Here is a 21,896-nt window from a genome sequence, read left to right as displayed (position 1 = left end):
ATCACAATGACAACAAAGGTCCGCATAGTTAAAGCAATGGTATTCCCCATAGTAAGCTATGGCTGCGAGAGCTGGACCATAAGGAAGGCTGAGCGAAGGAAGATAGATGCTTTTGAACTGTGGTGCTGGAGGAAAATGCTGAGAGTGCCTTGGACTGCAAGAAGATCAAACCAGTCCATACTCCAGGAAATAAAGCCAGACTGCTCACTTGAGGGAATGATATTAAAGGCAAAACTGAAGTACTTTGGCCACATCATGAGAAGACAGGATACCCTGGAGAAGATGCTGATGCTAGGGAGAGTGGAAGGCAAAAGGAAGAGGGGCCGACCAAGGACGAGATGGATGGATGATATTCTGGAGGTGACGGACTCGACCTTGGGGGAGCTGGTGGTGGCGACGGCTGACAGGAGGCTCCGGCGTGGGCTGGTCCATGAAGTCACGAAGAGTCGGAAGCGACTGAGCGAATAAAACAATTTAAATGTGATTTTAATATTTATATGTAAACCGCATAGGGATTTTATTATTTTTTGCAGTAAATAAATACTGCAAATCAAAGAAATAATAACATAATAACATAACTTTTAAAGATTAACTCGTTGCATTTGGTGCATAAGGTTACGCCACAATAAATTAGCCGATGGATGGATGGATGGATGGATGGATGAGTGGCGTTTATATGTTGCCTTTAACAAAGAATTGTCCGGTTTCAATATAACAGGTTTCAAAACACGTTAAAACAGTAGCGCTACATAACACAATAAAGTTTTTTTAAAGGCCTCACAATCGAAACAAAAACCTCGCCGCGCCTTTTCCAGCTGACAGACAATGGTGGGAAAGCAGGCCGTGGCCCTTTAAACCTTATTCTCTCCCGCCTCCCGTTTCCTCCAATGAGCACCGCGCTTCTTTGGAATGGCATGAGTCCCTTCCAATAGCTTGCGCAGAAGCCCGCGGGCCCGCCCGCCCGCCCGTCGTCGCGCCTCGTTCTTTTCTCTCTCCGCTCCCCACCCCAGCACGACCTTCCCCGCCTCGCGCTAGGTGGGCGGCTCGCGCCGTCGTGGTTGGTCGGCAGCGATGAGCGGCGCGTTCGTCGGCCAATCGGCTGCTGGGGCTGCCCGAGCGGCCGGCCTGAGGAAACCACCGGCGCGGCGCTCGGAGTCGAGGGGGAGCTGCCGCCGCCTGGCGCCTGTCGAGCCCTCGTCATGTTCCAGGGCCCCGAGACCGACTCGCCGAAGCCCAGCTCCAGGTAAATGCGGTCAGCTGGGCGGGAGAGCCTCCGCTGTGAGGAGGGCTGTGAGGAGACGCCGGACGCCTGGGTCCCTCGCCCCGCTTCCCGCCTCGGCGCCGCGGGGGCTCCCCGTGGGCGGGAGGCGGCGGCCTAGCGGGGCCGCCTGGCGCCCGCGGGAAGGTGGGCGGGGAGGGGTCGCGCCTCGGTGCTTTGCAAGGGCGCGCGCATCAGCTCGCGCCGTACGCGCCCCCGATTCGAACCGAAGCCGCGCGCTTCTCGCCGCCGCGCGCTCCGCTCGGAGGCGGGCGCGTGCACGCCAGTGCGGGCGCGTGGCCTTCCCGCGCCCGCGGAAGCGAGCCTCTGCCCTGCCGCGCGTGCTTCGGTGGGTGGGTGGGTCGGTCGGTGGCGGGGGGGGAAGCGGCAAGTGACCTCGGGGGGGGTTTGTTTCCGAGTACCCCTCCGTACTCGCAACGTAGGCCGCGGGGGCTTAGCGGTTAAGACGCTGAACTGCCCACCGGAAGGGCGGCGGGACAGCAGTTCGAGACCCGAGACCCGAGTGCCGCGTGACGGAGCGAGCTCCCGCCTTCAGCCCCAGCTCCTGCCGACCTAGCAGTTCGAAAGCAAGAAACTGCAAGGAGATGAACAGGCGCCGCCTCGGCGGGAAAGGTAACGGCGCTCCGTGCGCCTCGTTGTTCAGCCATGCCGGCCACACGACCACGGAAGCGTCTTCGGACAGCGCTGGCTCTTCGGCTTAGAAACGGGGATGAGCACCGCACCCTCGAGTCGGACACGACTGGCTGGGGACACCTTTACCTTTACCTTTTTTAAACAAACTTTAGGACTGAAGTGCAGACTGACAAACTATATGTAAGAATTCAAGGAGGCGGGCAGAAACCTGATCCCTATATGATACACTGGTTTCCTTTCCCCTATGAGGAAAGGTCACAACAGCTGGGGGGTTTTAGGTTAGAAAAAAGGCAAGTAAGGGGAAATATGATAGAGGTGTACAAAATTATGCCTGGTGTGGAGAAAGTGGAGAGGGAGACATTTTTCTCCCTCTCTCATAACACTAGAACCCGGAGTCCCTTCAGTCCCATGAAGCTGATTGGTGGGAAATTCAGGAGAGATGAAGGGAAGTACTTCTTCACACAGGAGGGCTGCGGTGGCTTAGTGGTTAAGACGCTGAATTGCAGACTGGAAGGTCAGCAGGACAGCAGTTCGAGACCCGAGCTCTGCGTGACGGAACTCCTTTCGGCGGGAAAGGTAACAGCGTTCCGTGCACCTCAGTGTTCAGTCATGCCAGCCACATGACCACGGAAGCGTCTTCGGACAGCGCTGGCTCTTCGGCTTAGAAACGGGGATGAGCACCGCACCCTAGAGTCGGACACGACTGGCTGGGGACACCTTTACCTTTTTACCCCTCCGTAAGCTTTTCTTTTCTTTTCTTTTTTTAAAGGAGGGGACAAAAGCGCTGTGTTGCCCCCTCCCCCCACCACCCTGGTTGGGCAAAAGAGGCGGCCGTAGTACTCATTTTACTATTTCAATACCTTGCTCGTCCTTTTTCAATGGGGAGGGGAAGTATCATGTAAGGTAAGGGCGCAATCCTATGCATGTTTAGACAGAAGGAAGCCCTACAGTTCCTGGCATTCCCCAGCCGGCTGGGGAATGCCGGGAGTTGTAGGGGTTCCTTCTGTCTAAACATGCATAGGATTGCGCCCTAAAACACACATAACGTCAGCAGGCCAGCGACACTGATCTCCGTTGCAAGGCTGCTAAAGGGGTTCCGGGGATAACATATGGGTGAAGTGCTTCTGAACTCTAGGCTGAAAAGCTATGTCAATGCAAAGATAACCCCCTCACCGCAAAGTGTTGCATATTTCTAAGTAACCCAGCATCTGCCTGAGCAGGAAGGGTCAGTAGAATTGCGTGGGATTAGCCTTGTTGTGGCTGGAGTAGTTTCCGTTTGATAGAGAATCCCGCCTTCCTCTTTTTGGATGCGGCTATACTATACGGTGCTGGTGGGGTGAGCCCGCTCACGCCAGCCTTACCCAACCCGGTGTCCTCCAAACATGTCGGATTACAACTCCCATCACCCCCAGCTTGTATAGACCATGCTGGCTGGGAATGATGGGAGTTGCAGCCCAGCACAACTGGAGGGCATCAGCTTTGGGGGGGGCTGGCTTATGCTGTTCCTCCAGAATTGGTAAAATCGAGGGCTTTGTCTGGTGCTCAGTGCATCATATTGATGCAATTGATTTCAAGTTATCCAGGGAGAGTGAAACAATTGCATTAAGTTGCATATCCCCAAATTGGCAACAAACAATCTCCTGTTGTGGATGGATTAACTCCAGCTGACAGCAAAGATAAAGAGCAGGGTTTTTTTTTAAAGGCTTAACTTTTCCTATTATAACTGAAAACTGTAAACAGCTTTTACTTTTATGTGAAAAAGACGGTTGTGTCCTTTGAGGTGTAATAATCTGTTTAATAACTGTTTTGATTAGACTGCTTAGTCCTTTGACTACATCTCATTTCATTAGTCCGTATAAGAATCTCGTGTATTGCCTGGACCAGCCTTCTCCAACCTGGCGCTGTCCAGATGTATTGGACACCAAGTCACACTATTCCCAGCCAGCATGGATATCTGGAGGGCACCAGATTGGGGAAGCCTGGCTTGAACCTCTGGCCTCACTTTGTGAGTGGACCCCCCCCCCCCAGGTTACATGTGTGGTGAGGTTACCATTTCGTGCACCTCTAGCCCATGAAAGGTTATGATACAGTAAGTCTTTAAAGTGCCATGAGATTTGTTCTGTCTCTTAAAACTGCTATTCATTTATTTGCCACCTTTTTAACATGCAAGAACTTTAGTATTCATTCCGAGGTTAGTATAATTCTTGTTTGATGCGGAGAAAGAATTGAAGCTGAGAGAGAGTGGGTCCATGGCAGAAAAAGAACTAAAACCCTAGTGTTGGCTTGCTTCATGTTCTTAAAAACTGCTTGGCTATCATCGTCGTCTTAGACCTTGGAGAGTTACTAGGACCTGGTTGCTGATAGAAATCATCTTTTGCGTGAACTGAATGGAAACAGATGCAAGGCAACATTAGTATATGGTGCAATATGATCCAGATGTTGCTGTACTACACAATCCAAATTAGTGACCTATCTACCCAGGTTTTCCAAAGAAAAGCCAGCTTTCTCTGCTAGATCACATTGGCTCGCATAATTTATCTTTTGTCTGAAGTCTAGTTTGCCCACCCCACTGAGCAAACTAGACAGCCATGGGCTGTGTTTGCCCATGTGCATTGTTTTGTACATGGAATGCTTCTGGTGACTGTGACCTGGAACTGTAATGGTTCCACCTCTGACTTGTATAAAGGCTTCGGGATTACTGTCATGGATATGATGTTGTGCTCTAGGATCACAGCTCCAGTGTCGTCGTGAAGGTACAACTGGTGCTGACCTTGCTATAATTTTGGCACCAGGTTGAAACTTTTTTTTGTCTCCACGTTTTAAGCTGGTCAGTCTCTCTTTTTTAACTGGCTTTTATTGTTTTATAATTGTATTTTATTTTTATTACATTTTTGGCCACTTCCGTGATAATAGTTTGATGAAGGGTGCTTTATATATCCAAACAAACTCATTCCACACTCTTGAGCACCACTAGTTCTCTCCTCTACCCCCAACCCGGTTGCTGACCCAGAGGTAAGAGAGCTATGTGTGGAAGTGGTGGCAGCTTTAGCTATATGATATGTTGACATTCCATTCTGAGGGTAATGGGCCATCTTCCTTAAAGTGGTCCAAACTAGTTGCTGATCCAGACATGTCTGAGGCATTTTGAAATGCCAGCTGCCTGTTTCTCTGTTTTGCCACTGTAACTCCCAAGTCAAGTGTACCAGATACTCCTGGGAAACGTAAGTACCATTGCCACTGAATTTGCCATGTGGGTTCTACACTCTGGTAACAACAGTGTTGATGAAGTCAAATTATGCCATCTAGGATGTGCACGTGTAAATAATCCCATAGTCTCACCATCAACTTTGAAGAGTATTGGTGTAAACTGTTAGTACATATTGCTGGGATTGGATGAGCTGTGTGGGTATTTTTGTGATGGTATTTCTGATTTCCAAAATAAACATGCATTTCCATTGTAGTTGGTTAGAACTGTACTGTACATATGTGTGTGCATATGCACACACAATCAAAAAGATGATTGCTGAGCAGCTTTCCTATTCTGTGATTGCCTTGAGGTGCTACTCTATGGAGATGAATCTTAGACGATTATCAGACGGAGGTTCATCACTCCTCTTTGGAGCCATTTCTCTGAGGGGTTTAATAGTTCATGTCTTGCAATACTCCAGAATAAATTTTTGCTGTTGTTGGTGGATCATATGCTGGCTGCTAAAGGGCATCAGACTGTGCTTTCAGGAAGGCTCAATTGTGACAGCAAGCTTTGTCTTCAAAGTGAGTGTTGGCTGTTGGAGAAAAGATCTTGCTGTGTTCCTGCATCTTGGAGTTTCACTTCTTATCTGAGGCATAAAATCTTTTTTCTAAAACTGCCAACTAATTGCTGCTTCAGGCAACCTAGGGTTCTTGGTGTTTTTTTTAAGAAGCAATAACTGAGGATGAAAGCTGGAGCATTATCTTTTTTTATTATTTTCTCCCATAACTTAAAACCAGCATATATTAATGAACGCCATACACTCTGATAACAATGGGGTTGATGAAGTCAAATTATGCCATCTAAGAGCACAAACAACTGTGTATGGAGATAATAGCTTCCCAAGTGTCTTCATGGCTGTGTGGATTTGAACCAGGGTCCCTCCAGCTCTAGTCTGATATTCTGACCACCAGAGCACATTGATCATGAAGTACTGGCTCATTGGTCTAGTGCCAAAATATCCTTATAGTGACTTGGGGTCATGAGGGTAATGAATTTAGGTGGGGTTTGTAGATTACTGAAGTGCTCAAGAAACTCACTCTTGGCCTAGGGAAGAGTATTTGGAGGTCATCACCCGTAATGAAAGCACCAGGGATTGGGATTTACTTGGATTCCAGTGTTGAGCATTGACTCTATGAGGTAAGAGATCTATGTGTATGCATAGTTACATCTCCAGCTAAAGAGGAACTATCTGCCAGCTCCTTCACAGGATATTGGTGCTAGATTTATTTATTTTTTTTAAAGTAGAAAGGAACATAGAATAGTAAGTTCTGTAGGCCAGTCATGGAAGGGTAACAAAATTTATCCTCCATGTTCGTGGCTAGGTCACTTCCACTGTCAGAGCAGTCTAAAAATTGGTTTTATCCCAAGCTTGCTAGTATCAGGCCATGATTTCTCTTTCCAAAGCAATTATGAGAGGCCTAATTACATATTGCATGTACTGAACTGTGGATTGAACTGTGGTGGTGCTTTTATTTCTAAACCTTTGCCTACCCTATTTGGAAGAAATTGCAACAGACAAAGGGTTCCATGCACATATATCAGTTGCCTCTCTGCTCCAATTTCCTCCTTCCCAAATATAGTTGTAGTATAGCCCTGAGGGAAAGAAATATTTCACTTAAGTTGCAATCCCATACACCCTTACCTGGAAGTAAATTCTACTGAGCACAGTGACAGTAGATACGTATAGGATTGCACTGTTAGTGTATTCGCTGTGGATCACAATGGAGAACAGTGCCACTAAACATATGTAGAATGTTTCCTGAAGTACACACAAGCAGCTTCTGCATATTTGGGTTTACAAGGCAGGGTTTTCGGGGTTAGAAATTAAAGCTTCAGTTGAGCTGATCTGGTGACTCCTCATTTAGAAATGAAATGCTCCATCCATTACTGGCGATGTACAAATGTTTGTTATTTATACCTCCTACTCAATGAGCATTGAGTGGCTAACAGAAGAAAAATGGTCATTACTAAAACTATAGATTTAAAACAGTTAAGAACAAACAGCAGAACTATATATTAAAAGCCTGTTTATTTTTTTAAAATAGCATTTGTCTAAAGACGTTAAAGAGGGAGCCCAGCAATCTCCATGGGGATAACATTCCAAAACATCAATGTTGCCATTGAGAAGGCCCTGCATCTTGTGGTCACTTGCCTAACAATTCATGATAATAGTAGAGAGAACAGGGCCTCAGAGGCAGATCTTACAGCCTGGGCATGCTGATATGGGAGCAGATGTTAAGGTAACAGGTCCAAGATTGTTAAGTGCTTTATAATGCAGTCTTATGGACACTTAGCTGGGAGCAAGTCTTATTGAACTTGCTGCCAGTAGGTCTTGCTGCTGAGTAAACATGCATAGGATTGTAATGCACAAGATAAAACTATTGCTTTAAATTGAGCCCAGAAACAAATAGGTAGCCAGTGAAGCTTAAGCAAGGTTACAGTTATGTGTTCTGATCGTCAGGCACAGGACAAAAGTGTGGTTGCTGTATTTTAGGCTAGTCGATGTTTGAGGTATTTTTAAAGGTAGCCCCATGCAGAGCATTACAATAGTCTAGCCTGGGAATAACTAATAAATGGATAATTGATCCCAGATGTATCTTGTCCAGGAAAGGCTGAAACTTTCACCAGACAGTTGTCATGACCTGAGTTTCCAGGGAAAGTACAGGAGTACCCCCCAAGCTGTGTATCTGCTCATTCAAGGGCAAGTGCATCCCTGCTCAGAGTAGGTGCATATTCTCTTCTAAATTACTAGAATAACAGTACCTCTGTCTGGTCTGGATTGAGTTACAGCTTGTTCACCCCCCTCCGTTGCTGGTGTGACACCAAGCACAGATGAATTACCTCCACCGCCTGCTGGTGATCAGCTGATGGCAAAGAGAGGCAGTAATTTGTCATCAGCATACTAATGACACTGCAGCCCAAACTTCCTAAGGAACTCACCCAGCAGCTCCATGTTTTTTTATATTCATATGGGAGATGATATGGAGCCTTGTGGCACCCCACAGGCTATAAGGTGGAATAGCAGTCTCGCAGTACTACCTTCTGGAACTGATCCTCCAGGAATGAAAGAACCATTTTAAAACAGTGTCTTATAAACCTATCCTTGGCAGGTGGCCCAGAAAGATGCCATGATGCAAATTTGACTTCTTCAAGAATGGTTTCGGCAGAGCCTTTTGCAGGACTGATGAAACCACGTGCTCCCTCAAGCAATTTGGGATATGTGTGTGTCAAGTGGTGTCACACAGGCTGTGTTGCTGAGAAGACTTGCAGTGCCCAGCTGTTAGTATTCCTTGACAATGTTCATGCAAAGTCTGCAATGAAAACGCCCTCGGTTATATGTACAATGCGTCTCTTCAGCCAGGCAGACTCACGCTTAGTTCAGTGATCTCAGTTCTGGTGCTTTGAATCAGTCAATAGGAGAGTCTTCCAATATTTAACTGTGTGGACATTAACTAAAAATTATTTACTGTAACCCCTCTGAAGTTCCTCTCACACGGTGAATGTATGTGTTCTGACTGCTTTTTTTTAGCTAAAAACCCATCCTTGAAATACAACTGCTTTAGAATTATCTAGGATTATTCAAAATTCAAGTTCTTCTAATAATTGGGGGAGCAAGACTTGTCAACCACTGCTGCGGGCTAAGTACTATTGCAGACAATGTATTCTCACGAATGGAACTGATCGACCTGACCAGAGGAAATTTGCAGGGTCGCGGGAGTTCCTAGCAAATAGGAAGTTTTTTCCATGTTGTCTAGTTTACTGATGGTGTTAAAGGCAATTTAATTTCTGCCTCTAGACTTAATGTCTATGTACTGTAAATGTGCAGAGAAGGAAAGGGTGAAGTTTATTAAGGAATAAACATCTAGAGAGTGTAGATTTCATTGCTTGCATTATCATCTCCATACGTTTAACATATATGCTGCTTTCCTCAGGGAGGAATACTTCCCCTAGCTGTTTAATTGATGCTCAGAGCAAGTTTTACGTAGCTTATATTTCGGGATATTATAATGGACCCAAACCATGTGTTGGCCTTTGTCTCTGTGCAATGCTTAGGTGCTATTATGCTGATACTGTTCATAAACTTATGATTTTAAAGTATTTGAAAGTAAACTCAATTTGTAATTGCCAGAATAAACTGTACTTTTAATGTTAAAATGCCAAGGGATAATTTTATGAGCAAACCAAGTTATACATAATACATTTTAGGAACTTTAGCAAGTAGTTCCTGAAATATCTGAATCATCTTACAAGCCAGAAGAAGCAGGAAGAACTGGAGGCAGAGAAAGACTGGTGTACAGCATGTGTTCCTGCTTGTGAGGAATTGGTTGGGGCGGAATTTAGGAAATCTGGTTTGAAGGAAAAGCTATTAAGAGCTTATTTATTTTATTTAAAAGAAAATAGTCATTTTTTCAACAAAAAGAAATCCCCCCAAAAGGTTTTTTTTGGGGGAAAGGAAACAATGTTCTGAATTTTTCCAGGCCTTCACTTCTCTGATTAGAACCAAAGCTAGATTGGCTGCCAAGCAATGCATTGCCCATTGAGAATGTTTTAATTTAAATTGTATGAGTTAAGTGATATCATGTGGTGTGTCTGAGTTCTTTGGCTACTCCTATTATCTCCTTTTGATGGGCAGAGAGAGAGGTGGCACTGCAGACTTGTTTCCACTGTGGCATGTTGAAAGAAAGGAGCTGCAGATCCAAAGCAGAATTGTATTCTTCATTTCTTATTCTTACGCAAACACTCCCAATTGCATGGAAATTCTCCATGAGTTTTGGAGAGAGCTAAAGATTAGCATCTGGACTGGATTATAGTACTTGTATCTCACCTCCTTGTAGTAAAAATGATATTACTAGTAAGAAATCTCTCTTCTTCCTCTTCCCTTCATGAATTAGTCTCTCAACCCTCATTGTGTTGCAGAAATTGACAATATCTGTTAAAGAACAGGAAACGCACATTTTTATATAAACATTAGCAAGTCATAACGGCCATGCCATCAGTGTATGATCAAGAACATTAGGTTTGCTGTGCATGTATTGCAATGAGTGGCTATTCTAGCCATCTCTTAACTCCTCCTTTAAACTGCGTTCTTTAATGACACTTGCATCCTGTTCAGTGCAATCTTGCCTTTACTCTGGAATGTGCCCTTCCACTTAAAGTTGACTGCAACAGTTTAACAATATATATGTATATACTGTTGTGCTAGTGGCACAAGACAAAGGAATGGTGATGTTGGACTAATGTCACTTATGATTGTTTGTCCATCTCCTAAGAAGTAGCACTTCAGATTTCCCTATTTGTATTTTGGATTCTGATTAGTCTAGTCTCTTTGGCCTCTGTGCCAGATCCAAACTTGGCTTTCCTTGTCTCTTAGCATCCTTTATTTTATCTACACCTATACTAAAATCTTATTACTTTTTCTGTCCCTTGGCTAGAATGCAACCATAAAAGTAGCTCACAGAAAAGTAAAAAGAACATTAGCTTTGAGGTTAGAAGAGCCACAGAAATCCAGTAAACTAAAAAACACAAAACGCTGTATTCATCTTGCATATTTCTATGAAATAGACGTCAAGATGCAAATAACTTTAATACATCTGTTAAAGGGTGTGGACAAGTTTGTAAGGAGTAAATTGAGTTGTACGTTTTGTCTTGCTCAGTTGGAAACAGGGTGTGGTAATGACCTCACCCAACAACTGAAAGAATGGGAAGATCTCCAGCAAGAAGAATCAAGTCAATCTGTTTATGTATAGTTATTATTGGCTGATTTTCGCTTTGCACGAAACTCTTCTGGGAGGCTTGGTTGTTGCCTGTGGAAGACTGTGCAGTTCTAATGGCAAAAGTGTATTGTACTGGGGACATTCTTTACCCAACAAAAGTTGATCTCTTAATTAGAATTGTGCCACAATATGCCCACCTGTTACTCATAATGCATAAGTAAATCTGAGCTTTGTAGAAAGTTAATAGTGTGTGAATACTAGGAGTAGACAACATATGGCTCACCAAGGCCTTTGCTTCTCACCTAGAGATGGAAATGTTCCGGAAATGTTGAAGGAATTGGGGGGGGGGGGGGACACCATTGTTTTCCCTGGAAAATGTATGGAAAACGGAAAAATGTGCACTTCTCTCTTCTTTAGTGCTTTTGTTACTTTAGTAATATAAGGTATTATGTATAACTCGGTTTGCTCATAAAATTATAATTAAAATTCAAAAGTAAACTCAGTAAACTTGTAATTATTGTCTGAATAAACTGTACTTTTTCAGTTTAATGTAATATACCAAACATTATAATTTTATGAGCAAACCAAATTATACATAATACATTTTAGGAACTTTAGCAAGTAATCTCTGAAATATCTCAGTTATCTTAGAAGCCAGAAAAAGCAGGAAGAGCTGGAGGCAGAGGAAGACTGGTGTACAGCATTTGTTCCTGCTTGTGAGAAATTGGTTGGGGTGGTGTTCAGGAAAATCTGGCTTGAAGGAAAAGCTGTTAATCATAGAATAGTCAGGTTGGAAGGGGGCCTATAAGACCATCGAGTCCAATTAAGGGCACAATCCAGTGGACTGCACCCTTGCTTCTTGGAAGCCCCCAAACTTGGAGACTACTGAAATTCCTATGCCCTGCTGGGCAGAAGCCAGCAGGACAGGATAAGCAGCATAAGCGATCTTTGTCACTTATCAAGGGACCATAGGATTGCTCTCTAAGAGCTTATTTAGCTGGAGAAGAGTCTTACATATTAGGAATGGTAACCAAGCATATTTAATTAAAAAACTTCAGCAATCTCAACCTATTATTTGAAAAAAGACATTTTATTCCCTTTTATAAATTCCCCTTAACAAACATCAGTTGTCTTTACTGGTAATGACAATCCCATACCTAAGCAATAGTCTATTCAGATCTCTGCCTTCCCTTCTGCCTCCCAAACTTTTTGGATGAACCACCCCATTTGAGTTGCAAGGCTAAAGGAAAGGCTTTGCCTGTTCATATACTGCCTATTTCTGCTGTAGAATTTAAATTGGACATCGTCTCTGCTCATGGCTGACTGTTATCGATGTTCTGCAAAACAGGGTACTGAAACCTCCTGGAGGAAGCTCCAGCAATCTTTTTGGAAGTCCAGAAGAACTATCTGCCTCTCTCAGGCCGCACAGAATGGCATCTAACATATTTGGAGGAACTGAAGAATCACAGAACTTCCCAAAGAGAACAAACCCTCCAGGTGAGAGGCAGACTATTTTTGAGGAACACTGTGGATGGGAGTGGCAGATTTGGCAGACAACTTATGTTTAGCCTTCACTGTTATTTAGGATGCTTATATTTCACACTATCCCAGTTAATTGGTAGGACTGCATTTAAATGCATTGTGTTGTTCTGCCAACATCTTGCATACAAAAGGGGAATGCTGCTGTTTTGCTAACTGATATAATGCCATCTGCTGACAAACTGCAGCCCTTAATGTCTGCTCATGGGGGGAACAAACTTTGTCAATTCGCACAAACTTGGTGTTTGTCAAGCTTACTCCTTGCAAATGTAGGTTGCAGGTGTGTACTTTGGTAGTGGGGAAGTTGGAAGCAAGACTTGGAAAACTGTCATTTAGACCTGATGCCTGCAGACTGGTATTTGTTGGTGTTATGCTGTAAATTGTTATATTTTTAATTGTTACATGGTTGACTTTTTGCAAGCTGCCTAGAATTCCTCAGAGATAAGGCAGGATGTAAAAGTTTTAACATAAATGTTGCTCTATCTAGGTTGACCGCTATTAACCTTTTAGGTCGTAAAGTGGCATTGCTCTTAATCTGAACATTGAGGTGTGTCTTAAGTTGCAGGGGGAGGGAGGAATGTAAAGCTCTACCTGTACTCCCTTCACCATCTTCCTTCATTACTACCATAAGCAGAAAGGTAATCTTTCCATTGTTGTTTCCTGGCCATCTAACAACAAATGCTAGTTAGGCAGAAAGCATTCTCAGTACTTTGTCAGTGAACACTTTAAAAAAAAAGTTGTATAAAGCAGTCTGATCAAGTTCTAGAGCATCAAAATGAGACATAATATTTCTAGATGCATGTTCATTCACATCTCGTTGATGAATGGATTCAGACAAACACTATTGCAAGCATATGACAATTCCTGTTGCAGTCTTTGTGACATTTGGGAGTCAAGTGGAACAAATTTACCTGAAGTGGTTCCATGTATGATGAATGCTTTGCTGGACAGCTTAGCTGGTAGTGGAGCCTCTTGCACATTAGCTTAGTGTTTTGTTTTGTTTTGCTTTAATTTGCTTTTCCACAGTGGACTGTGCCCAAAGTGGCTCCTAATAAACAAAAACTTAGGATTAAAATAATGATATTTGGAAAACAACAATTTCTTCCAAAAAAATTAACAAATTTAAATGAGACAAAATCATTAATAATTCAATAAACATAGGATAAGTTCAGTATTAAAAAGCAAAATTAACAGGATAATAAAATCTTGCCCAATCCTCACTGCTAGAGCTAGTCTTGCACCACTCCAAAAGGTCACGGAACTCTGGCCTAATTACATTTCAAAGATCTTGGGGCCTGAGTCTTCTCACCAGGCTAGATGGTTTGCTGCTGGCTATCTCAGTTCTCCTCCAAGGCAGGCAGGCAAAAACGAGAGGAAAATGCCAGGGTGTAGGAAAGTTGAGTCCTCTTCCCTAGCCTCTCAAGTCTTCTGACTGCTGCTGCTGGTCTTCCTGTACACTAAACCCATTCAAACTAGTCCGGCTTGATTCCCAGTCTCTTAGGGCAAAGTGCACACTGCAGGGAAAAACAGTCAATCTGAATCCATTCCAAATAAATTAATGTTGATAATAGACTCTTTCCTGGAGCTTCTTACAACCTGCCCTGGAGAATATGAAGGAAAGATCAGTTCCTCGTAATTTCCATGGTTACTGTTGTCTTGCAGGTGGGAAGGACAGTGGCATTTTTGAGGACCATAAGCCTAACCCTTCTCGTCAACTTACAAATCCGCCTGGTGGAAAAGCCAGCAATATCTTTGGGTCGCCACAGCCTGTCAGCACTGCTAAAGCACATCCAAATAAACCCAAGGTAACTGTGTTATAGCTTTTGCCTACTTCCTCCAGTTAAAAAAAAAAAGGCCACAGGGAAGGCCAGATGCTGAAGAACAATTAGTGTAAAATGAAGCAACTATGCATTCATTTTGATTAATGCAGTTGCTGAATTTGGAGTTCCTGAGTACAGAATTTAGAAGCTCCTAGTGCAATAAAAATACTCCTGCTCGTGCTGACCCAGCCTTCTGTCTGCTGCAGAGTGTTGAATTAAAATTACGCAGCTGTGTAGTAAAGAAATGTGCTACAGTAGGTGATGTATACAGAACCAAATCCCTATAAGGTGCTGAAACCCTTCTGCATTGTATATGGAGTTGAGTTGTCCTCTGTATTTAATCAGTGAAGAAATGAAAAATACACGATGGCTAAAAGCACCACCCTTGAAAAGGAATGGTGGTAGGAATTGCCTGCCTTTCATGCTTGAAAGTAAACCTAGAATAGCTTGCAATGGCTTTTTTTAAGAGGCAGTAAAATTCCCAGAATTTTTTTTAAAAAAATACTTCTCTCTCCCCTGTCCCAGGATCATGCTGTTATCTTGAATGATAGAGGGGATTCACCACAGGAACGAAGACCAAAAGGTAAGTTTTGGTCCAGGCTTTCTGGAAAGCAGAGAAGTTCTGAAAGATGAAACCTCTTCCACCTATCTCAGTTGCAAATCTGTACTTGAGGCTTTTTGGGTGCAACCCTATTGGGTTGCCATCCGATAAGAGGAAGCCTCTGATCTCAGAGGCTTCTGAGTATCCTGTGCCCTGCCAAACTGCTGCTGGCAAGACAGGAGGAGTGACGGAAGCAATTTTCATCTCTCCATCCTACTTTTTTTTACTTTTTCCCTCTAGACAGGACCTCTTAAGCCTATCTAGAGGAGTTGCACTGCCAGGGGCGAGGCCCAGGCCAGTACTGGAGAGGCCATACGATTTTGCATATCCTGGTCTTGCCCCTCCTCACCCGCTGGAAAGCCCCTCTTTTGACCTCTTTGAGGTCATCTGAGGCTGCTTTTGCGACCTTGGAAATTAGATGGAAATTAAACTGTGATTCTTTCCACAGCAGCTGCGAGGGAGGAGGGAGGGATCAGATCTTGAAGTCCTCCTCCTGAAGTCTTGGCAGTGTGTATGACTTTGGGAGGGGGGTTCCAAAAAATCCTATGTCTTTCGGTCACTCCCCCAAAGATCATAAGATTGCACCCTTAGTTATTAGTTACTATGTTGGCTTTTTTTACTGATGCAGTACAACCTATATATTAGAACAACAAGCAATTGTCACTGTGTCACAATACTTCCAGTCTGCCTAGCATTTCATTTGCCCTGCTTAGGTTGCTTATTTGGTTTCCCATCCTTGCTTCAAGTTGCTCAGGGCAAAGTACAGAACCTGTGAGTCACATAGGAGTCATCAGAATCCAGAAAAAGGCACCAGCTTGCATCTGGTTTCTGTTTTTTCCAAAGAAACTAGTTTGTGTGTTGACTGTTCCATTAAAAAAATAGGTCCCAGACTTCCTTCAGCCATTGTTTCTCTGTCAGCAGCTCCTTGGATGCTAGTTACCCACAATTATAGCCTTCACTGCCATAAACAGAAAACCAAAAGTTCTCTGGATTGAGCTGGGATTGCCAGGCCCTTGAAATGTTTCAGCAAGACAATCAGGGCACCTTCAGCTGTCTGCAACTTTACAGTAGAGTTTGAATCTCAGCTAAAATGCTACAATGGAGCTTGCATTTATCACAGGACCACTGAATATGAGTTGATCTGACTACAATGTCTTAGATGTAATGCAACCTAAAAGGGATTAAATATCACCTGGTTATCTTGAAGATGAGTTCTTTTAGACTGTATATGTAAACCAGTTTGGTATTGTTTCAAACTTTACTGTCCAATAATTTCTTGCTGACTTGGTTGTGATCTCTTAGGATGTGGAAAGCAAAATGGATTTGTTTAGGTTTTTGTGTTTATAAATCTGCAAATAATTTTAATTGGACAAAACAGATCTCTATTCTGTGTATCTGCAATTCTTTAAAAATAGTGAACAGAATTTAACATTCTCTTATCTAAATTTAAGAAAATTGCATCTTCTGGAAAGTACAGATTTTCCTCAATTCAGTCTTTCTGTAACTACGTTACAACATTCTGGTAATCGTTCTATTGCTCAGTCACTAGATGCTGGGACTAAACCTGATATAAGTTGTAGACAACTGATCTGAGCTATCTCCCAGTATGTATTATATCTCTTGCTAAGCTGGATGTCTGTGATCACTTTACTCCTACTTATACTTAATTGCTGATAATTATTATATAGTAGGAGCACTAACTGTGTGCTAAGACATGCCTTCTTCCATAAGCTCATGGATTAAACTATACCTTTCCCTTGCTTTGGCTTACCAGGAATGGGCACAGTTATTGGTGAGCTACAAGGGTTGGGGTACTCTGTAGGTAAGATTGTTCAGCCTGCAGCAATATGAGCAAAGGGATGTATGGCGAGAGGGATATAAGATATAAGGGATATAAAACTTGTTGAAAAGTTTCTTTTTGTGGAGAAGTGTTACTGACTTTCTGGGCGGATGAGGGGCATTGCACAAGATTTGTACAGCCTACGTGACTTCTTGTGATCAATTGTGTCTTGTTAACATGAAACAGAGTACTAATTGTGGGCCAGACACCAAATAAAGTACAGTAAGATGTTTGGGCTGGCAAATGTAAACATGGTGCGAGCATACTTGCAATAATTGAACAAAAACAATGGCCACCTAACAGCATACCATCTTATGCAGCTACAGAAGACCAAAGATCACAGGTGGAAGACGTGAGTGAAAAAAGAGAGCCTCAGAAGGAGAGCACCAAAGACCCTGGACCCAAGATGGATGATCATGAGCCCAGGCTGGGACCACGGCCACGCTCGCACAACAAAGTCCTCAACCCCCCTGGAGGCAAATCCAGCATTGCATTCTATTAGGGAAAGCTGCCTCTTTCTTTTTCTCTAATGGAGTCAGCACAGAAACATGTCCCAAGTTTTCAAGGTCAGAACCAAAGGGCTAGCCTTCTGGTGCTTGAGGAAGGAGGCACTTAGTGGTTTGGCTTATTCAGTATGTGGCAGAACTCAGCTACAGTGTGTCTGGTTGTTTTTTAAAGATACAGATCAGACTCCTGAGAGAACTCTTCCAGCTCATGCACTTCTGTTGCTTTCTGAACATAAGGAAAACCTCCTGTGATGGGCTGCAGCACACATTCCTACTGAAGGCAGAATATTGCTTTCTTGATGCTCAGATTAGGTAATACAACCTTGTGTGGATGTTATCTGTGCTAGATAGGGACAGAGGCCAGCCTAAACTCTTGACTGAAGGTCGGTCTGGACCATGAACTAGAGCTGCCCCTTTGTCTTGTTGTAAAAAATATGGGGAGGGAGGGCAAACCTTACCAAGTAAATCTTCTCAAGAAGAATTGTAGTTGAAAGAATTAACTTTCTGAAACTTGTCTCAAAAGCATTTACCTTGTGGTTTCCCCCACATGGTTTCTCCTGGCTAGTTAAGGAAGATGTGAGTGATGGAGAAGACGAAATTTGCAGTTGTGTACGGCACAGAACCATCTGTTGTAAGAACTTGGCCAAACTACTCTTGTGTATAGTTAGACCTTGAATCCTGTCCAAGGAGGTGGTTAAGAAGCTAGTGCTTTACCCCATCACTAGCCTCCAAACAGAAGCTGTGCTTGTGCTTGGAGGTTCTAACTTCCATTGGGCTCTTAACTACCTTTGCCCTACAGAAACTTATAGTCTTGTCTAATTCTCTGCTGACTCTGTTAGTCTATTCACCTTCTCTCCTTACTGGTTTTTGTTTGCCTTTGGTCACTTCTGCCTATCTTCTGGGAGTGGAATTTCCAGGTCCTCACCACCTGCACCTCCTGAGGCAGCACCTCAAAGGCTGAGTGAGGCTGCAGGTGCTGTGCTGCCCACCTCATTGTTCTAGTTCTGTCACCCACTCTTCTCCCTGCATCTTCATCATAGCAGAATTGGAGTCCTGCCTGTAATAGGTAGGGGAGGACTAGGGGAAAATGGTGTAGGTGCTACAGCCCTGCTCATTACACTTCAAGGTAGAGGTAACATCTTCAGGCAAAAACCTGGCAGTCCTGGCTAGAGGCATGGATTATCCCATCGGGTTGTAGCTATACATTGTAGCTGCCTTAAGACTCTTACTAGTCTCTCTCTCTCTCCCCTCTCCCCCCTCTGATCGGGGATGGTTCCAGGATTTTTGCAATACAATTCTTGTGGTGCACTATTTAGATTTGTTTGCAATAACTTTGTATTGTTTCCTGTAATTACACTATATGTGGGTTTAGGGATGGAAGAGACTAAGCTTCATGTAGTTCTTAGGATGGATTCTTCATGAACAGTATCGTAGGATTCATTATTTGTCAACATCAAGTGCTTAGGCTGCAGCGGCCTGCCTCTTAACTCCCTTATATGTAGGAGTTTATTAGGCACACCAAAGACCTAGTGGCCTTTGTTGCAGAATGGCACCACATACCAGCAAAGAAACCCCAAGTATGTTGCAAACTGGTTATGAGGAGCAAGCTCTGTGCCAGAAGTTAAAGTAAGCTTAGAGTTCTCTCCAGTGTTAGATGAATGGGTGCCTTTTTGACTTAAAGGTAACTTCTTTTGAGGGAGGGGGGAAGAATTAATTCTTCATTGCCACTTTTTGACATTGTTTGCAAGTGCCCTCACCTGCACAACTGCAGTGGACCAGTGAATAAGAATGTGGTGTGGACACAGCCTTATAACAAGTTTGTTTTAAATGGAGGAACATGGGGCAGTTGGTCAAAGCCTGCTTCTCTGACACCATTTGCGTTGTTTTTGGACTTCCTTCCTACTGTCCTAAAGGACCAAGCTTGGACTATCTGGGGCTGAAGTATTAAAAAGTGCATTTTCACCAGTGCCTCTGTTCTGGATAGCAGTTTTCCAGCTAAGCCTTAAATTAGTACTAATTTAACTACTTGTGTGCCATTTTTTCTTCCAAGGGGTGCTGGAGAGTAGAGTATGTATCCAGAAAGGCTACATTTTCTTTCTAAACAGTGGTCGATAACCCAAATGTGTTGAATCATGTACTGTTCAATAAGCAGCTGTATTTTGTTAGTTCATTACGGTGTAGCTGATAAATCCTTAAGGCTATGACTTCTAATGGTGCCCCTCTGTGCCCTCATGAGCTTTCATCCACTGATACTGGGACATGCAGTGTCCAAGTTTCCATTAAAATAACTTGTGGTGGACTATCGATGTACATGGTACTTTACTGAGTAATTTGAAACAAAAATGACAAGCTCCTGTCCAGAAAAGCTTGTAATGTAAATACTGGTTGAATGTAACTATTTCTAGGCTGATAATGCAAGTTGAATACCATTTGAAAGTGGAACAATTGTCACTTTATTTCCAAGTCAGCAGATTCAAATGTCTGTATGTACAATGGAATCCTGTAACAAGGGGCTTTTCTATCTGGAAGTGACTACGACGTAGCCTAAGCCCATTCCGTAGCTTAAGCCCATTCTTTTGAGTGTCGCCTCTCTTCCTTCAGATCCCTCCTCAGAACCCACCTTTTCTGTGAAGCCTTTGACTCAGTCCCCTGGCTCCCATGTCTTGCTGCAGCTGAGCCCAAGTCCATGCAACTGGGTGAATTGCATGTTGTTTCCCTGTAAACCCTATGTCCGCTTCCCTACCTTTCCTGTTTCACTGTGTCAGTTTTTTTATTGTAAACTTGTTGGGCCAGGGACTTGTACTCTGTAAAGTGCTATTTACTTTGGCACCATATAAATAATAAATCACACACATGGCTTTCCATGCTCTTTTGCATGAATTGTGATTTATAGACAGTTTTACTGTTGGAAGAAAAAAGCGAAGTCCATAAATCTGTTTATTTATGTTATCAAATAACACAGTAGACCATGAACTGTGCTACACTGAGTTGAAATCTTTTATTAGCTACTCAGTTTCCTATGTAGTCCACCCCATCTCAACAGCTTTGAACAGATTACAGTACAAATAGTCCCTTTTCTTAAGATTTCCAAACCATACAGGGAAGCAGAAAGGAAGACCAATCCTTCCTCCAGTTCTTACTATCACTAATACAGGATGTTTCTGTTCTAGTGAAATGACTTTTAAGACTGACTTTGTATCAATCATTAGGAAAGAAGAGTTTACTTTATTGGATTCAACTCTGTACCATCTGTTCTGTTCTCACATTTGTTGAAGATAATAGCTGCCCTTCAAGACAATTGTCTAGTTGTCTGCAGATCTTTACTAATTTGACTCATCAACAGGATTAAGCAATACCCTTTTCTCCCACCCAATGCTTAAAATTGAACAGTGTTGCAATTAAGGTAATCAGCTTGTGTCCTTCAGTGTTAGTGATTTTAAGACTGAAGTGTTGATCAGCTGACAACTTCAAAGAAAGCATTAAAGAGATTTATAGAAATGCTAAGAAGAATACAACAGATAATTTGGTCCTCCTTTTGTTCTACAAACTGAAATAGCAAGGAAAAGGAGCCAAGCTCAGCATTCTAATTTTGTTACACTAGTGCTTGTAGGTGTAATGGATGTGGCAGAGGGGAATACTGGAAGTGGTTCTGAGTGGAGCTGCATTTTTAGTCAGACATCGGTTCCTCTGCGTTCAATAAACCTAGCCTCAAATAATTATGTCTAGATTGCAGTCATGGTTCCATTCAAGTTTCTTCCAAGTTTATCTCAATTCAAGTGGTAACACACATACACACTGCCTGATCTTCTATCCACCTGGAGCTCTATAGATCAGAAACTACCGTTTTCCAACGATGTTACAATTTTCCTACTCATGTTACTGAATTGTACTACCACAAAAGGCTACATAATGCTGATAATAGCCGCTGCCTCACCCGCTGCTGGAGCAGGTTTGTATCATTTTAAAATTGCAAGGCAACATCTCCATTTTGGAGTAGGAGAACCACTTTGGGAGTGCAGAGCTGAAAGCGAATTTGCAAATGCAACAGGGCTGTGCTTGACTCCAAGAGTGCTCAATGGTACTCAAGGTAAGAGAAGTGGATGTTGCGTAATAACAGCCTTGCTGGATAGCTTTGAAGTGTATAATTTTTAGAAGTGTCCTTAATTTGGGGGTGAAGGATGGGGTTGCACAGTCCTCTTAGGAAGTGAAAAGTGTATACATACCTGTTTAAGAATAAATGCATTATTTAAGAGGAATATGGAATGCTTTACCTAGAGCTGCCAACATTAATCATGCATACCTGTCCCTCTAAAAACTCCAAAGCAGAGAGGATGCAGCCACAATGACTCTTGCATCCACTTACCCATCCTTCAGTTGGGACGGTGAGTGAAGGAGGTATATTTTGTTGCATCCTCTTGTTGCTCCAAAGCATTTAAAAAGCCAGGTAGGCATGAAGTCCCAGCTGAAGAGAGAAGGGCTGCCTCCCTTGTAATAAATAGTACACAAGTTCATAAAATGGAGAAATTGTAGAAAACAGCCCCATCAAAAAGGACTAAGAGGGCAAATGTATGCTCTATCCTTTCAGTTCACTATCAGCATAAGACTATCAGGCAACCACTGGAACAGGCCCTGCTGTGTATTCTCCATATTCAGTGGGATGCCACTCTTACCTATTTTATCTCACACACCTTAATCAAGATGGCAAGAGTAGTAT

At 43.2% G+C, this 21,896-nt stretch overlaps 2 protein-coding genes across 7 annotated transcripts in view; one reads left to right on the top strand and one right to left on the bottom strand.

Moving 5' to 3' along the window:
* The first annotated feature begins 1,151 nt into the window (after positions 1-1,151).
* Positions 1,152-21,436, top strand: JPT2 (Jupiter microtubule associated homolog 2). 5 transcript variants are annotated; one of them, XM_084818712.1, is made up of 5 exons: positions 1,152-1,243; positions 12,225-12,373; positions 14,078-14,220; positions 14,761-14,818; positions 16,997-21,436. In XM_084818712.1, the coding sequence occupies exons 1-5, from the start codon at positions 1,200-1,202 to the stop codon at positions 17,176-17,178; spliced, it is 576 nt and encodes a 191-aa protein (XP_084674838.1). In that variant the 5' UTR covers positions 1,152-1,199; the 3' UTR covers positions 17,179-21,436. The 5 variants fall into 5 exon arrangements, with proteins under 5 accessions (XP_084674838.1, XP_084674837.1, XP_084674840.1 ...); XM_084818711.1 differs by lacking the exon at positions 1,152-1,243 and adding an exon at positions 1,523-2,092 and having other exon boundaries at positions 16,997-20,906; XM_084818714.1 differs by lacking the exon at positions 1,152-1,243 and adding an exon at positions 6,185-6,299 and having other exon boundaries at positions 16,997-20,906.
* Positions 9,644-21,896, bottom strand: part of LOC146336665 (lysosomal dipeptide transporter MFSD1-like) — a 41,866-nt gene continuing 29,613 nt past the window's right edge. Inside the window, exons 13-14 of one of the 2 annotated variants that reach the window (XR_014785569.1) lie at positions 13,327-13,463; positions 9,644-10,092 (exon numbers count right to left, since the gene is read on the bottom strand). The gene's annotated coding sequence lies outside the window, so the exon portion shown is untranslated. Of the gene's footprint in view, positions 10,093-12,274; positions 13,464-21,896 lie in introns of those variants that run through there. The other variant, XR_014785568.1, reaches the window with a different exon arrangement.

The sequence above is a fragment of the Heloderma suspectum genome, chromosome 12 (genome assembly GCF_057233095.1).
Source record: "Heloderma suspectum isolate Gila_16-S chromosome 12, 16-S_ref, whole genome shotgun sequence".
NCBI classification, from domain to species: Eukaryota; Metazoa; Chordata; class Lepidosauria; order Squamata; family Helodermatidae; genus Heloderma; species Heloderma suspectum.
The sequence above is the reverse complement of the archived record's forward strand: the minus strand, read 5'-3'. Positions and strand labels throughout refer to the sequence as shown.

Bases quoted from the DNA above. Each gene is read 5' to 3' on its own strand.
- JPT2 (XM_084818715.1), top strand. From the start codon at position 8,317: ATGGTTTCGGCAGAGCCTTTTGCAGGACTGATGAAACCACGTGCTCCC. The intron at 14,221-14,760 runs GTAACTGTGTTA...CCCCTGTCCCAG, and splicing joins CACATCCAAATAAACCCAAG to GATCATGCTGTTATCTTGAA. The intron at 14,819-16,996 runs GTAAGTTTTGGT...CATCTTATGCAG, and splicing joins ACAGGAACGAAGACCAAAAG to CTACAGAAGACCAAAGATCA.